At 42.3% G+C, this 16,690-nt stretch overlaps 1 protein-coding gene across 1 annotated transcript in view; it reads right to left on the bottom strand.

The window, feature by feature from the left end:
* TDP1 (tyrosyl-DNA phosphodiesterase 1) overlaps positions 1-16,690 on the bottom strand; it is an 85,451-nt gene that overhangs the window by 6,139 nt on the left and 62,622 nt on the right. The window contains exons 14-15 of the mRNA XM_023511516.1: positions 11,884-11,986; positions 3,053-3,161 (exon numbers count right to left, since the gene is read on the bottom strand). Of these exons, the coding sequence (XP_023367284.1) occupies positions 3,053-3,161; positions 11,884-11,986 (212 nt within the window). The remainder of the gene's footprint in view (positions 1-3,052; positions 3,162-11,883; positions 11,987-16,690) is intronic.

Here is a 16,690-nt window from a genome sequence, read left to right as displayed (position 1 = left end):
AAAAAAAAAAAAATAAAATAAAACTACAGTTCTTATTACTAACATGGGTTTGGTTAAGTACAACTTTTCAGGAGAAGGGTAACTTAAGCTTGATGAAGGCAAGGACTGGGGCCCGTCATGCTCTCTGTTAAAAGGATGTAGAAAGTGTCTGCATACAGTAGGCGCTCAACATATACCTGCACAAAGCAAGGTATACTGGTGGGTGAATCTTAAGTTTTTGATTGCTTCTCAGCCTTTTGGCTAAGATCAAGTGTGGAGTCTTAAGTTTTTGCTTTATTTGATCATATTTTTGGTTTCAAATTACCCAGCAGTCTCTGGTATTGAGCCATTACTTTGTTCACAGGAGTATACTAAACTTTATGCATAGTCTTCTGATTTTAAAAATACTGAACATGATCTTTTATGTGTTACAATGGTTTAAAAATCACTTTTTGAAATGAAGTGTTTTTGAATTATTCTTAACCAGTTTTATAAATCTTGGCAAAATATCTTTCTGTAGTCCCACACAGCTCCCTCAAATGTTGGCTATATATGAAAGAAGTAATATCTGAATTACTGGCATTATTTTATATGCCATCGAAGCAGTGTAGAAGATAAAATAGTAATGACATAAAATAAGATGTTCTAGTTTCTCTTATATATATCTTTCAAGGGAAATGCCTAAAAACCAAAAAAACCCATTTAAACATTGGAAAGCATTCTGCTTACTGGCAAAATAAAAGATTTATCATTCCACGGTCTAAGATGCTATCTAGCTGTAAGCTTTTAAATTCTAGGGAATGCTTTTTCTACTGGAAAAGGGACCGCCAGACCTTTTTAAGGTTCTTCTACCTCTTCCATTCTTGCTTTCATAGTCTTCTGAAGATTAGGACTCGAGGGAGGAGGTATGGGTATCAAGGTCACAGGTAGGTTTAGGGAGTAACCTGCATAAAACACTTTTGAAATCATCAGCTCACTAAGGGAAAAGGGGAGGGAATTCACACCAATTTATTATTATGTACCAAAACCTGAAGAATACATTTTAATGAAAACAATTATGATAAAGCAGCTAACATCTACTGCCTGCTCACTCTGAGCTAAACACTGGGTAGTATGCTTTATAGATATCTCAGTTAATCTTTTCAACAACATGGGAGGTGGGTATTCACATTTTCCTCATTTTGCAGCTAGAGACACTAAGGTTTAGACAACGTAAACTGCCCAAGGCTACTTAGTAAGTTGTAGAATTAGCACATAAACAAGACTTCTTGTTTTGTTTTGTTTTGTTTTTCTTTGAGACAGATTCTCACTTTGTCATCCTTGGTAGAGTGTCGTGATGTCACAGCTCACACCTATAGGCACTTAATCCGCGCCCTGCCCAAGACTTCTTGGTTTTAAAGCAGCATTTTCTTTTTTCCCCCTTTTGGTGGTGATTTGGGTGGTAACAAAGAGATTCCTTAAAGTTCTGATAAAACCTATGTAACTTTGCTCGTGAAAAAGGGTTATACACAAATAGATAACAGATTTACAGAACTCAACAACAGAAAAGAAAGGCATTAGAGAGCCTTCCATACCTAGGGAAGAATGCCTTCTGTAACTTAGTATCAACACAATTGAACTAGAGAAATACAAAGTCACCTGTGAGAGGCAGGATGGCCAATGGATAGCAAGAGATAGGATTAACTTGGTTAAGGAAATCTAAGGAATGGGCCTGTCAGAAGGGGGAGGTTTGCCTCATCATGAAAACTGAAAAGAGAAAGTCTGAGGGTGGGAAAGTTGCTAAATCTCACCCAGCATTGTCTAGGGAGTAGGGGGACCCATTGGGCATGGATGACCCTGTTAAGGAATTGGAGATTTTAGAGTATTAATGGAGTGATGTCATTAAAACTTCCTAATCAGGAAACAAATGCTCTGTGTTTAGATTTAGTGCTGACTCAGAAACCTGAAGATTATAATCTGGCCACTCATGTAGGCGAGAATATGTTCATGATGGTGGTCTGCGCAGCTACCATTTGAAGTTATTAAGTGTATTCTGATCATACAATCTCACTCTGAGGACCCACCTCAAAGACACCTGTTCTTGGGGCGGGTAAGGGTGCAAAAGCAGTCTGTGAGGCTGGGCCACACCCAGGGAAAACAGAAGTGTAGCACCTAAGACAGCCAGCTTTCCTCAGACAACACCTGGAGTTACTCCTCTTAACTTTGTATTGTGAAAAATACTTGGTCCATGGCCCTTAAAGTCACAGTCAAGTACAGCAGTTTTCAAAATGTAGACTGGGGACCTTCCTTTTGGAGAGGGTGATCTGTGAAGTCAAAATTATTTTTATTATGCTACCAAGCCATAATTTGTCTTCACACAGGTGTGCAGAAGCTGTGACACATGACACCGCAACAGAGCAGCCATGAGAACGCAGGTGTTTTCTTTTAAGCTACACAATAAAGAGGCATGCAAAAATTTATATCATTTTCCTTGCTAATTTCTTCTCTCCTTTTGGAAACAGTGTTAAGGAGTATGTTGCAATGGGCTTATTATTGTTAAATTTCTTGGTTTTAATTTAATACAGATGGTCCCTGACTTAACAATTTTTTTTACTTTACAATGGTGTGAAAGCCATATGCATTCAGTAGAAACCCTATTTCAGTGTTTAATAAATTACATGAGATATTCAACATTATAAAACAATCTTCTGTGTTAGATGATTTTGCCCATGTGTAGACTTAGGTAAGCGTTCTGAGCACCTTAGACTAGGCTAAGCTATGATGTTTTGTAGGTTAGGTGTATTAAACGTATTTTTGATTTATGATGGGCTTATCATGGGCTTTTGATTTAAGATGTAGTCCCATCGTAAGTTGAGGAACATCAATATAGTAACTGTGAGAGTGATAAAAGGTTCCAAGACCAACCAGTTTGAGAACAGTGGGCCCCGGAGAGGTGGCAAAGGGGCCTCTGCAAACTTGAGCTTCCAGAAAGTTCCAGGAACCAGGCTCCCAGTGAAACCAGTGGCCTTCTCCTGGGCTCTGTTATTTCTACTATGGTCTGTCCACTTGTGGTTTTCCTTCATCTGTGTCTCACCTTTATTTCCATATAGTTCTGGAGGAAGATCATACGGCACAGGGAAGGTGGCCATCGGCTCCTTGTTGGCAGAGAAGAATTTCTGTTTCACTTTGAAACTGTCAAGGCCCTGAAGACACACAGGAGGAATCTATGATTACACTTCATTTTCTGAAAAAACCCCGTAAGAATCTAAGAAGCAATCATTTCTTTATGGCACTCAGAACAAAATTCAAGTTATTTCACAGCTATTTCCAATGTTCATGGGCAAATATATTTATAGCCTCCTCACCCCCCCCCCCCCAAATTATTTTGTTTTCTCAAAATGAGAGCACTTCAATTTTCAGGAATTAAATTACAGCAAAGTTTGGAAAAGTTTAACAAAGGATATAAAGAAATAAGAGAAACCCATTTGGATGTGATAGCCCATTTCTACCAAACATTATGTACTGTCTGCAGGGAGTTTGTAAAACTGTATAAAAATACCTCAAAATACTTCCAATATTGCTATAGTAACAGGCTGCCTGCTCTGGAGTAAAAAGAAAGAAAGTTGCTTACATGTATAATGAAAGTGCTCCAACATAATGTGACAGAAATAGAAAAGTGAAAATTCTCCAAGACCTCCAAAATGGAAGGTTTATTCTAAGAACTCCTCAACAGAATATTAATTTTAGATCTCTATCTGAAGAGTAGAAGTTGAGGTTCTGTATCTGGGCTGATGACACACTGCCATTTCCCTCTGCCACAGTACAGGAGCTTAGTACTTGGCCACTGTCCCCCCCACCCCCCCCGACCCTCACCCACATTTCCGCACACTGATCTTCCCCGGCCACCTTCCTGGATTATCCTGGCACCTAACTGCGTGTCCACTCTTTATATCCATAATACCCACCTATCAAGCAGTGCTAATGACTTAGGAACCTGTAAAAAGAACAAGGACTAAGGCCTAGCACAAGTCCTGATGCATAGTGGTCCCAGAAATACTGAGCTATAGAAATGGGATCAAAGCCAACTTGCTTTATAGGCTTTAGCATAATAGCAAATGAAATAAACTGTGTGTCAGGGTTTTGTGCATGTTAAGACCTATGGGAAGGTATAGGGTTACAACATGGGTGAAAAAAGTGATCACTAATACAGTCAAAGGTAGCAGGTGACAGATGCTTGGCACAAAACTCCAGGACCCCCTCCCTTCCCCCCCCCCCAAAAAAAAGAAAAAATAGAAAGTACCTTCTTCCAGTACAGTATAAGGCAAGGCTTTGGAGAGACTATTTTAGCTGGGCCTTGAAAAATCGGTATAATTTTGATAGATGGTAGGGAAGAAGACCAGGGGAGGGGCAGCATTATCAAAGGCAAAGTTGGTATAGAGCTGGCACATCTGGAGATGGCGAGACTATTTATGCAGAGGAAGGATGGAGAAGAGATGGAGGGTCACCAGGCCAGCTCCTTAGCACTAGTTCTTCCCTTACAGCCCATCACTGACACATTCTGGAGAGGAGGAAAACTCTTCATAATCTCTTTTATAGACTGCTTACTTGCTGTGTGACTCTAAGAAAGCTACTTAACCCTTCTGGGCTTTGGTTTCCTCATCTATTAAATGAAAATAATTGTACCTACTTCTACGGCTCTTGCAAGACGATACATGTTATTTAGAACATTAATTAATCTATGGTAAATATTCCAGGAAATAAGCCAGTATAACTATAAATATATTCAGGGTATTCTATGTGACCCTGAGGAAGGCAAAATATGTTTGGAGATTAAATAGTTGCTCAAAGCCACACAGCTATTAAAATGGGAAGCTGGGCCAGATGTGGTGGATTGCTTGAGCTCAGGAGTTGGACCAGCCTGAGCAAAAGACCCCATCTCTATTAAAAATAGAAAAATTAGCCAGACATCAAAAAAAATTAGCCATCATCAATTTTTGACTAATCAAAACTTAGCCAAAATTGCCTACAGTCAATAGGCGCCTATAGTCCCACCTACTTGGGAGGCTAAGGCAAAAGGATCACTTGAACCTAAGAGTTTGAGGTTGCTGTGAGCTATGACACCACAATACTCTACCCAGGGCGACACTGAGACTCTGTTTAAAAAAAGAAAGAAAGAAGGCTAGGAGCAGTGACTTATGCCCGCAATCCCAGCACTGGGGAGGCCAAGGCAGGTGGACTGCCTGAGCTCATGAGTTTGAGACCAGCCTGAGCCTGAGTGAGACCTCATCTCTAAAAAATAGCTAGGTGTTGTTGCGGGCACCTGTAAGAACAGCTACTTGGGAGGCTGAAGCAAGAGAATCACTTAAGCCCAGGAGTTTGAGGTTGCTGTGAGCTGTGACGCCACAGCACTCTACCTAGGGTGACAAAGTGATACTATCGCAAAAAAAAAAAAAAAAAAAAAGAGAAAGAAAAAGAGGCAAAGGTGGAAATGGAACCCCGCCTTTCTGATTCTTGGTACTAGGTTCCTTCCACCAAGGAAACAAATGGTATTACGTTCACTGCCAGGAGCCATGACAAAGGAAGAATTCCTTAAAAATCTAAGTCAATATTGACGTAGGCCAACTCAGGATAAGCCCAATTCTGGAAACCCTGGTATTTGGATATTTGGAAAAATAAAAGAGGCCAGAAGTTGGGAAGTATGCCAATTTAAAGACTATTAAATACTTCTATGGAACCTCACGTAAAAAATGACTTCCCTCTTTTTCAGTGCCTAGCTTAATCCTGGTGTTTTGAAACGCCTTGTGGCAGTGGATTATGCGTCTTCATGGCCTGGCCCAGATCTGAGACACTACTCATTCCATGGCCCCACTTTGTATCTGACCACAGCTATAAGGTTTGAGCCGTCCCTGATAGGAACCAAGATGCTTTTTTATTGAATGTCATTTCTGATCCAAATTCTAGGGTATTATAAAAAAAAAAAGTACCACTTTTCTCTTCAATCTGGATGTCAAATAATTTGAGGCTGCTTTCTAATTATCATTATTTATGTATCACAGCGGTACCACTTGGCATTTTACAAAACAGAGGAAGGCGCCCTCCCAGGGATGGATATGTAAAAGACAGTTAAGATAATACATTTATAAAGCACCAGGTGAGAGGGTGGACATCTATCACACATGAGAAATTGCTGGCTTTGCCCTTCATCAGCTTTGGAGTTAAAGACCTAGTTATCATTGTGATGATTTAGGTTTTAGCAGCTTAGCACAATCATAGTGAACAAGAAGCATGCTCTAATTTCAGTTAAGAGATGTAATTTATATTTTTAGTTGCAGCTATCTGATTAGCAAACTCAAGTAGCAAAACCCCACACAAAGCATCTGGTTTCCTGGGTGAAACAGTGATAGCAGCTAAACTTGCCAGAAGGAGCACACTTAATCAAAGATAGACTAATTGACAGGTAAATTTCAGGAAGGTGGTGGTATGTTGTTCTTACAAGGCAGTACAGGATCACCTACTGAAGCATTTCCAAATAAGGGCTTAGGAAAAGCCTCCTGGAGAAGTGTAACTCTAAAAGGGCTTTAAAGGATAAATTTTTGATAAACAAAGGGCTGTTTTGACTGTGGTGGAGTACAGTTCAGAAGGGAAAAAAGAACACAACATCATGTAGGTGAGATGAAGATTTTGATTTAATTGAAAGCCCGGAGAGTACCAGCCTCTGCTTTCCCCCTTCTGTGGAACTGTGTGGTTATATGCTGTTACTGCTAATATCAATCTTACTGGGCACTTGCTAAGTAAGCACTAGACACTTTTTTGAACACTTCACAGGTTACGACTTGATTCTCACAGAATCCTATGAGTTGGTTACGATGCTGTCCCAATAGTACACCTGAGAAAAACAGGCCGAGTCTAACACAGCTTGTAAGCAGGATTCCAAATCTGGTCTGTCTCACTTCAAAGTCCATTTTCTCTCTGTCATTTTGGCTCTTACAGATCTGAGGCCTCTACATTTTCAAACTGTATATTCTGGGACAGAGTTCCTTTTCTTGGTATCTCTCCAACGTGTTCTCCCACATTCTGTCTTCCAAGTTACTTCAGAGTCTGAGGTAAACAGCAGTAACCCAGGATCGCACTCGACAGGGGCAGTTTGCTGCCAAGGCCTACAGACAGTATGCTCGAGAACCTGTGGGAAAGGAAGCCCAGGGCTGTGTGCGGAGGGGAGGGGTCAGGACAGGAGGCTCGGAGGCATGCTGCTCCAGCTCACAACAGACCTTGATGTCACACAAAGGAATCTGGATATCATCTCCTGGGCCAAGTGGAGCCAGTGAAGGTTTAAGGACAGGGGAACATAGATCTAATGGGGACAGGGGGGTAAACACAGCTCCCAGAGTAGTAGATGAGGCAGGAAAAAATAGTCAATTAATCCAGGGGAGTAGATAACTGTAGGGCAGATGAGACGGGACAGGTGAGAGGAAAGAATAGAATCCTAGGGCCCTGGCTTTATTTGCTGGGAGAACATCAGAGGTTACCAGGGGCCATGTGAAACAATGTTGCCAGCTGCAGCTTCCTGGGAAACTCTGGAAGCCCACAACTGATGGGTTGGGCCAAGGCAGGGGCAGAGGCAGTGCAGGGAGGGAGGTCAAGGAGAGGGTTAAAGGGGTGGCTCTTGTAAATTTTTTTAGTTCTTCCAACCAGACCCATAGCCATAGAGAGCATACACCTGTGCCATATGCCATTTTTGACAATAAAAAGACAATAAAATAGTTTAACCAGGACAGAAAAAAGGCAAAGAGACTTGAAGACTGAAGTCAACTACAGACTTGACTTTTTATAGATTTGATTGAAGCATTTTTGATTCTGACCATGGAAAAGAAGGAACCCATAATGCAGGAGCAAGGGAATTTGGGCTCACAGGCAGCTGAGATGTCTCATTTCTTAGATAAGTGTAGGGCCATTTGGGCTCCCTTTATCAGGAAGGTAACAATACTAGACATTGTTCCAGGATTCTCAGATTGTTATGTGTGTTATTCCCAGTGGTAGGAGTTCCAGCCACAGCGTATTAGGGCAGGCTCGAGCCCTCACAGTGTGTGAAGAAGACGGTGTTCAAAAAACACCAAAAGGAAAGAATGCAGAAAGACATGTCATTCCCTGACAGACACACAGATGCCTAAGGATTTGGAACATAGCTATTAATCTTTCTCTTTTTTGAGAGTCTCCACTCTGTCACCTCCGGTAGAGTGCTATGGCATTAACGTAGCTCACAGCAAGCTCAAACTCTTGGGCTCACATGATCCTCTTGCCTCAGTTTCCCAAGTAGCTGGTATTATAGGCATGCACCATGATGCCTGGCTAATTTTTCTATCTTGCTCAGGCTGACCTTAAACTCCTGAGCTCAAGAAATGCACTCATCCTGGCCTCAATGCTAGGATTACAGGCGCGAGCCACTGCTTCTGGCAGCTACTAATCTTGGAAATCATCAGGTCTCTATTATACTGGGATTTTCTGACATAAATGAGTAGTCTAATTTAATAATTACACTTTAAGGGACACCAGAAAACATAATAAATTGATACTAGACTTCAAAGAATAAAGTCTTCATTTAAATTAACAAACTTTTATTAGGCACCTAAGACAAATCAAATATCACTTAGTGCTGGGGGCATAAAGTCAAATGTATCTTGATATTAACCTCCAAAGCTGTTCAAAGTCTTCTTTTTTCTTTTGAGACAGAGTCTCAAGCTGTCGCCCAGGGTAAAGTGCCCGTGGTGGCACAGCTCACGGCAACCTCCAACTCTTGGGCTTAAGCGATTCTCCTGCCTCAGCCTCCCAAGTAGCTGGGACTACAGGCACCTGCCACAACACCCAGGTATTTTTTGGTTGCAGTTGTCACGGCTGTTTGGTAGGCCCCAGCTGGATTCGAACCCGCCAGCTCTGTTGTACATGGCTGACGCCCTAGCCGCTGAGCCACAGGTGCCATGCCTGTTCCAAGTATTCTTAATCAAAGGGAAAGCTATCGACACTTGTTCTAATTGCAAGTTAGTTTGATCTCAAAAGGATATATTTCTAGATTTATTCATTTAATTGGAATAAGTAGAACTAGGAATTTATAAGCCCCCAGAAGTTTTAAATGGCATCTTTACTTTGAATGGGAAATGCTGCCTATCCATCCATTACAGTTTTTAGGTCATAGTAGAGTCCTGTTGCACGGCCACTTGGTTGCTGAATGACAAGTCCTAATCATGGCTGTAGGGAAGTAGAGAACTGCGGCGCCCCCTCTAGGTGAGACTTCTGCAGTTCTGGGGACCAAACTTGACTGATTGGAAGCAACAATGGCCTCCAGTCAGCACTCTGGAACACAGTGAGAGACATGGTCTACGGGTGAAGGACAAAAGTGGCAACTCCAGTTGCTGATCATGCAGAAAAGTGGGTGTTATGGACACAGAGTTCTGCCCATGAAGTACAGAGGTGGGCTGATCTCAAGGAACTGAATTCTGGATAACATCCAGTTAGGAAGATGACTACAAAATTTTGTATTAAATAAGTCTATTTGGCAAACATGTAACTAAAAATATTAAAAGGCATGTCTTACTAATATTGATGAGAAACCTAAAAAAAAGAAATACTGTGTTGTCAGTAAACATTTTAGGATTATGATTGAGACAGAAATCTTTAAGACATTTATTAAATGAACATATAGGGACTGACACTTAGTCCTCTGGGTTCTGCTCACTCAGGATAGACACTTCCCTTATATCTCAGCACTCAGCTCACACCGAGGCTATCTCTTGTGTTATTACTCACATATAGGGACAACCAGCAAGCCCAAGTTGACTATTAGCTCCCGAGGAGGGGAACAGCAAGGTCAAAACACTTCTGTGTATTGTTCACAATGCCTAATTACAGCACCTTGCCAAAAGTCATTTATGATTCACTGGAGGACACAAGCAACCCAACCAAATGGGAAAACGGCTGACGCCAAGAGAAGTGTGGTTTGTGGGCCCACATCAGTGTTGTGCAGGAAGCATGCAAGACAGTGCTGGTTCAGGCTCTGTATCCCGAGACATGCCAATAAACTGTTAGAGAATCTGTTACCACCTTGGTGCATTAATTACATAGTCACCCCAATTGGGGCCTAGCTCTTGAATCTGTTGGCACAGCCAAAAAGGGTCATATTCTTGCCTGATGATCCTTTTGAATTATGGAACATCTACTTTATCTAGAATGTGCTATAATGGGGCTCTTATTACAAAAGCATATAAATAAGAGCCTAGTATGAAGTCCGCTGGGGATTTTAATGATCATTCTCAGTTATTTTTTCTCCATCGGCCTTTTCTGATGTATAGAGAAAGAATATATGAAATAAAAGTTAGTAGCTTAGTGGTCTAGAGGACATGGAAGGGCCTATTACTATTCTCATGATCAAGGATTAGGTTAGCACAGTCAAAAAAAGACTAGAATTTTACAAATGCTGACAATAAAATCCAAACAAGAGGGACACAGAATTTATTCCATTACTTAAGTTATTTACTGGGAAAAAATTCCAGCCTCAGCTTAAAACCACAGTTGCTATAATTACACCAAATTACTGAATGCTGCTATCTCAGGGTTGTGACTACATTGGTTTCTAGAAGCTGTGATAATGATAAAGATCCTGGGAGGGATCAATGAGAAGACAGGTTTGGGGGCTGGATCTCCCCTTTGGTTGTAGAACACCCTCTACAAGACAGGGCAACCATATACCTTATAGGGCTGTGGAAGCTGAAATGTTTAGTTACAAGCAACATAGACCTGCTTTGTCTTACTTTGTAGGAGAGAAATAAAATGTGCCGAAATCTTCTGATACCACCCTCGAAAGTGGCCAATGACATAGTTTTGTATGAAATTATGAGAGGAAGGAAAAGAACTGATAAAGACTGGAAGGGGAGGACAGAGAAAGGGAGAAAGAGTTGTTTTTCTGAGCATGGTGTGAGAAGAGAAACAGTGAGCAAAGTCAGGGGACTGAGAGGAAGGGTGCCTGAAGATCAAATTCCCATGTGTCATGTGGGTCCCGATTTCAGGGAAAAAGAGCATCAGGTAGCTCACTGTGCAGGCAACTCTGAGCATGTGTCTAGAGAGTGAATGTGAGGAAGTGGGATGAGAGATCACAGGGCCTGTGTGTCTCCTACAGGGGAAATGTCTCTCTGGCCTGTGTCATTCTCATGTTTATAGAAACAGATAACTTGCACAACCCCATCCCTACAGGCAAGCCAGCCACTTTGTCAAGAGTTTAGCTGCAGAAATCTCAAGCTGTTCCAAAGCTAGGAGATAAGCTGGCTGTGCTGGACATCTGGCTGTGCCACATCCTGGCAACATGGGTCAGGGGGCTCATCAGGCAAGAAGCACATGTCCTTTGTGATCCCCTGAACACCAGCTGATGATGGGAGCTTCTCTGCTTCCAGCTTGTCCTCTTGCCAATTCCTTTGCAGGTGTGATGCCATTCCCACCTCTCCACACATCCCAGGCATCCTTCAGACATTCCCACTAAGCTTTTTAGCTTCCTAACTATGTCCTCTAATCAGTCACACTTCCCAAAATGTCTTGCACCTGGTAACCAGCCAGGCCCTATTCCTTTGGTAACTTGTTACTTACCACCTTGTGATAAATCTTCACATCGGATTCACAGTACTTAAATATTGTTAATGTCCCCCAAAACACTACTGTCAGTTTCTAATTAAGCACATGCCTTGAAAGCAGGTAACCAGCTGTACCTAGATTAGTAAGTGTTCAATAAGTTCATGAGCACAGGCTGGTGGTTAAGAGCACAAGTTCTGGGTAAGAGTCCTGATTATTACCTTCTGACCTTGGGCAGGTCATTAAACTAAAGGAAACACAAAACCCCAATTTGTTGACCCCAATTGACCAACTGGGCAGTTAGAAGTGTGAACTTACAAATGCTGAAGGGAGGAAAAGGACTCCAAGCTCATAGGAGCGGATCATTAGCTGGGCGCCATTCTTCTCCAAAGCTCCCCAAGCAGCCTTGGACAGATTTGCGCTGCAGAGACAAGGATACAGAAAGGGCTGACTCAGTGAGGCATCTCAGCGTGGGTCAAGCTTGCACAGCTGCTACAGCATCGGTCAAAAAAATACAGTCGCAATCATGTGTATTCAGTTTCTGGCAGAGTTACGGCACTTTTGAAAAGGGAATTTAAATCCTGCTGTACTATAATCCTTAAGATTTATCTAATGGCTAATTTGGGATAGCTTCACCCTCATCTGCATATTCCTGGGGGCAGCTATTAAAATAATTATCTTTCCATCGATTTTTTTTTTCTGCTTAAAACTCTTCCTTTTCATGATCTTGGTGTAGCCAGGATTTCTGGTTTTATTGTTTATAAAAGCAGCATTTAAGGAGAACAGTGATACTATCTTACACAGTAGCATCTTAAGCTTCATATTTCCTTTTTCTGATTTTTTTTTTTTGGCCAGAAAGCAGTAATTTTTACTTTCAATCTAAAGAAAACAGTCCTAAGGAAGCTGGATTGGTATTTGTATCTAGGAAGAAAGAGTTTATTTAAAGTGTTTTTTATGTGTTCAAAGAGTTAGGCTAAAAAATCCTATGCTGCTGCTGGTGGGAAGAAACTCAGAACTGCCCACACAGGAGGTGATAAGACACACATCAGGAAGCTCAGGAGCAGAGACGACGGAGTACTGAAGTGAGGGCTCTACGGAGTTTTTAATACCAAATGTGGCAGAGAACTGTCATCTAGTGATTGATTAATATAAACCCACCATAAATATTTTCCCCCAATTCTCACCCAAATGCTATTTTATTTTAAAAACACATAGGAAAGGTGGGAGAGAGGGTATGAAATGAGAAATTATCTAACAGGTGAGGGTTACATAAAAAGCCTGGACTTCACTGTGCAAGACAGCCATCTAACAACCTGTCCGTGTACCCCATAAATCTGTAAAAATAGTAAAATAAAACATAGCAAAACTTCAGCTATTCAAAACCCTTAAGCCTGACTCTGTGAAAAATGAGTATTTCAAGATTTGCTCATTGGCTTGGTCATCCCGAGCTATACACTGGAATTGCTGTCTGTTGGAGTGGGAGAGTCAAAGGCAGTGTGATGAGGAAGAATGATCTCTGTTAAGAGAGATCCCTTAACAAGAGAACCCTGATCTCTGTTAAGAGAGATCTCTTAACAAGAGAACCCTGTTAAGGGTTCTATGGAAAAGGAAGAATGTGGAAATCAGAGTTCAGGAAAATGGTTGAAGTGATTAAGCTCATTTTTAAGAAAGCACATTTACAGACCTTCCTGCCTCCTGAGGGTAGGACACCTTTCTTTGATGCACAAGAACCATAATCATGAACGTCATAGCAGAGATTTAAAATGCAGAGGAGTCAGATGTTTAATTTAAACTGGCATACCTCTATTTAAAAGTCCAAGACCACAGTTTGCTTTTAGGTCTCATCTGTTAGGAAAAGGTGATCTCCTGGGCAAGGACAGAGACCTAATGGCAAAGCTGCAAAGTTACCCCAGAGAGCGTGAGGTAGAAGTAGGCTTCCCATCAAAGCTTCTCTTGCTTTCTAGACTATCATCGTCTGGGTAACTCCTTATTGTTGAGGTAGCATCATAACACCACAGGCCAGGGGTGCCCTCTGGAAAGCTGCTCTCATTCACCCCTCACCAGTCATGCTTTCTCACCATTCCTAAGTTTGACAGAGACCATGAGGATACTCTTTTAGGTGCTTCCCTCTAATCTCTCCATTGCATTTGGCTTCTAACAGAATTCCAAGCATTTGGAACCTTAAAAATTCTACCCTGGGGCTCGGCGCCTATAGCTCAACCGGCTAAGGCGCCAGCCACGTACACCTAAGGTGGCGGGTTCGAATCCCCAGCCCGGACCCGCCAAAACACCAATGACAGCTGCAACAAAAAAATAGCCGGGCGTTGTGGCAGGCGCCTGTAGTCCCAGCTACTTGGGAGGCGGAGGCAGGAGACTCGCTTGAGCCCAGGAGTTGGAGGTTGCTATGAGCTGTAATGCCACGGCACTCTACCTAGGGGGACAGCTTGAGGCTCTGTCTCAAAAAAAAAAAAATAAAAAAATTCTACCCTGAATATTGAGAGACTAAAAGTCACTTGTAAGTTGTCTAGGTGATAGACAAGTGATAAATCAATATTCCTTGAGATATCTTTAAACTTTTCCCATTCTGGGTAATACTCTGAATTACTCACAGCTAGGGCAGCCAGGATGATGGGGTATATCTCTGAACTCTTACCCTGTTGACTGTCAAGTGGGGGGCAGTATACAAAAGCATCTACAGCAAAAGCACCCACATCTTTCATGAGACAGTGACACCACAGGGCTCTCTGGCTCTTGGAATTCCAAAGGAGTTGTAGCTTCTGTCCTCCTCTACACAGGAGCCACTGTCCTTTGACTGTCTTGGCTTCTGCTAAGAGCTCATTTCTACCACCTTGTTCCCCTTGCCCTAGTTCTTCCATCTTTTATCTCTTTCTGGACTGGGCTGTTTCTTCCCAAGTGCTATAGTATATATGTGTATATATATATTTGCAGTTTTTGGCCGGGGCTGGGTTTCAACCTGCCACCTCTGGCATATGAGGCCAGCACCCTACTCCTTTGAGCCATAAGCGCTGCTCCCTGTAATATATTTTGTTGTTGCTGGATACTGAATGATGCTTCTTCACTCAAGAGAGTTGGGATATTTAATTTACTATGGGTTCTTTCAGGTGCAGTGCTATTCTGTGAGATGGAGAATCCTAGAGGGCAGGATTCTGATGCCCCAATGTTTCACTGTTCAACAGAAACTCTGCTCAAGCCACTAATAAGGTGATGATGATAAAACAGTGGCTTCTGGGGGGACAGAGGTGTGTCAGTCATGATTCAGTCACCACACAAATATAACTAGGAAATTACATATTTACACATATTTACAGGAACGTGACATCCTGTAATTGTGGCAGCTGTTTAAAGTCATCTTTGCCTGCCACTGGAGCTGGAAGTCTCCAGGGATGGCAGAAGCCAGGACGATACACAAGTGAAAAGCAACCAGCTAGGACTGTAAGCATGAGCTGAAGGACTGCAAGCATGGGGATAGAAATGCATGAGAGTTTTGTTGCCTCTGCTGTGGGTATCCTGCAGAAGCCAAGGCCTTCCTTGGCCTTGGAACTAAACAATATACACCTGGTGATGCCCAGAAGTCAGAGAAGCTGGAGGACACAGCAGAGGATACAAGGTCCAGCTGCTTCCTCAGTCCATGAGGGAGACCAGCACATGGTGACAGGTATGTGAGTTATAAAAATGGCTGCTGTTTGCCCTCTGAATATCTCTTAAGAATCTCCCTTGGGGCCCACTCTAATCAAAAACGTACAAGAAAAGGAATTCTGGAAAATGTGAGACAGCCAAGCCAAGCTGATCCATTACCAACTGTTATAAACTCAATGTTCATGATCCCCCAGAATTCATGTTGACATCCTAAAACTCCCAATGTGATGGTATTAGGAGGCGGGGCCTTTGGGAGGTGGTTAAGTCATGAGGATGCAGCCCTCATAGATGGGACTAGTCCCCTTATAAAGGAGACCCCAGAGAACTGCCTTGTTCTCTTTCCACCATGGGAGGATACAATGAGAAGTTGGCAGCTTGCAACCCAGAAAAGGGCCTCACGAGACCCTGCCCTTGCTGGTACCGTGATACTGAAATTCTAGTCTCTACAACTATGAGAATTAAGTTTCTGTTGCTTATCAGCTGCCTGGTATAGCAACTGGAACTGAATAAGGCACTGAGACGACTAAGATCAGTTATTTAACTAGGCAGTATACTCGGCCCCTTGCCTACGAGCAAAGATGGTGGAACTCTGCCACAGCTTATAAGGCGTGGCTACTCTCAGTCCACACTATGAAAATTTCATCTCAAAGTTTAAGTTTTTGAGAGTAAACTTGATGACATATAACCAAAAAAATCTCTAAAGGAACTATCAAGAGAACGTAGGAATGACCTATAAGGTACATGTAGAAGAAAGTCAGGAAATGTTGAAAAAAGGGCTCTAGACCCTGAATTAGGAGCACAGGTCTCTGTCTCATTTCCTCTATTAACTGAGACTCCTTACGCCACTCTTCCTCCAGGGCTTCAGGTTCCTCCCTGTCTGCAGAATGAGGACTGTTAGCTTGTGAGATCAAAATTCCCCTTCCAGGCAAGCATCCACAATGACCAGACTAGACATCCATGTTCACACTAACTATGGAGTTCCCCTGCAGCACTCTGATCCTAAGATAAAATCCCTGATTTTCATTGAGCTTACCACTGAGGATTACTTGTAAGGATATTCACAGTAACACGCTGGAGAAACAACAGTTGGGGGAGAAAGGCAGGGGGAGCTATGAAGATGATCTCTAGGCTAAACTCTGCTCCATTAATCAATTTTATTATTATTATTCTTTTTGAGTTTGACTGCAACGTCAAACTCCTAGTCTAAAGTGATTTTCTTAGCCTCCTGAGTAGCTGGGACTATAGATGCCCACCATGTCCAGCTAATTTTTCTATTTTTTGTAGAGATGGGGTTTTGCTATTGCCTAGCCTGGTTGTGAATTCCTGGGTTCAAGCAATCCTCCTGCCTCAGCTTCCCAAAGTGCTAGGATTATAGGCATAAGTCATCACACCTGGCCTTCCATGCATCTTTCAAAGTCTAAACTTTGGTAACCATAGCAGTTGTCATTATCAATGCCAGCGTGAGCAC

Source organism: Otolemur garnettii, unplaced genomic scaffold, assembly GCF_000181295.1.
Source record: "Otolemur garnettii isolate 467f Iridium unplaced genomic scaffold, OtoGar3 scaffold00020, whole genome shotgun sequence".
NCBI lineage: Eukaryota > Metazoa > Chordata > Mammalia > Primates > Galagidae > Otolemur > Otolemur garnettii.
The sequence above is the reverse complement of the archived record's forward strand: the minus strand, read 5'-3'. Positions and strand labels throughout refer to the sequence as shown.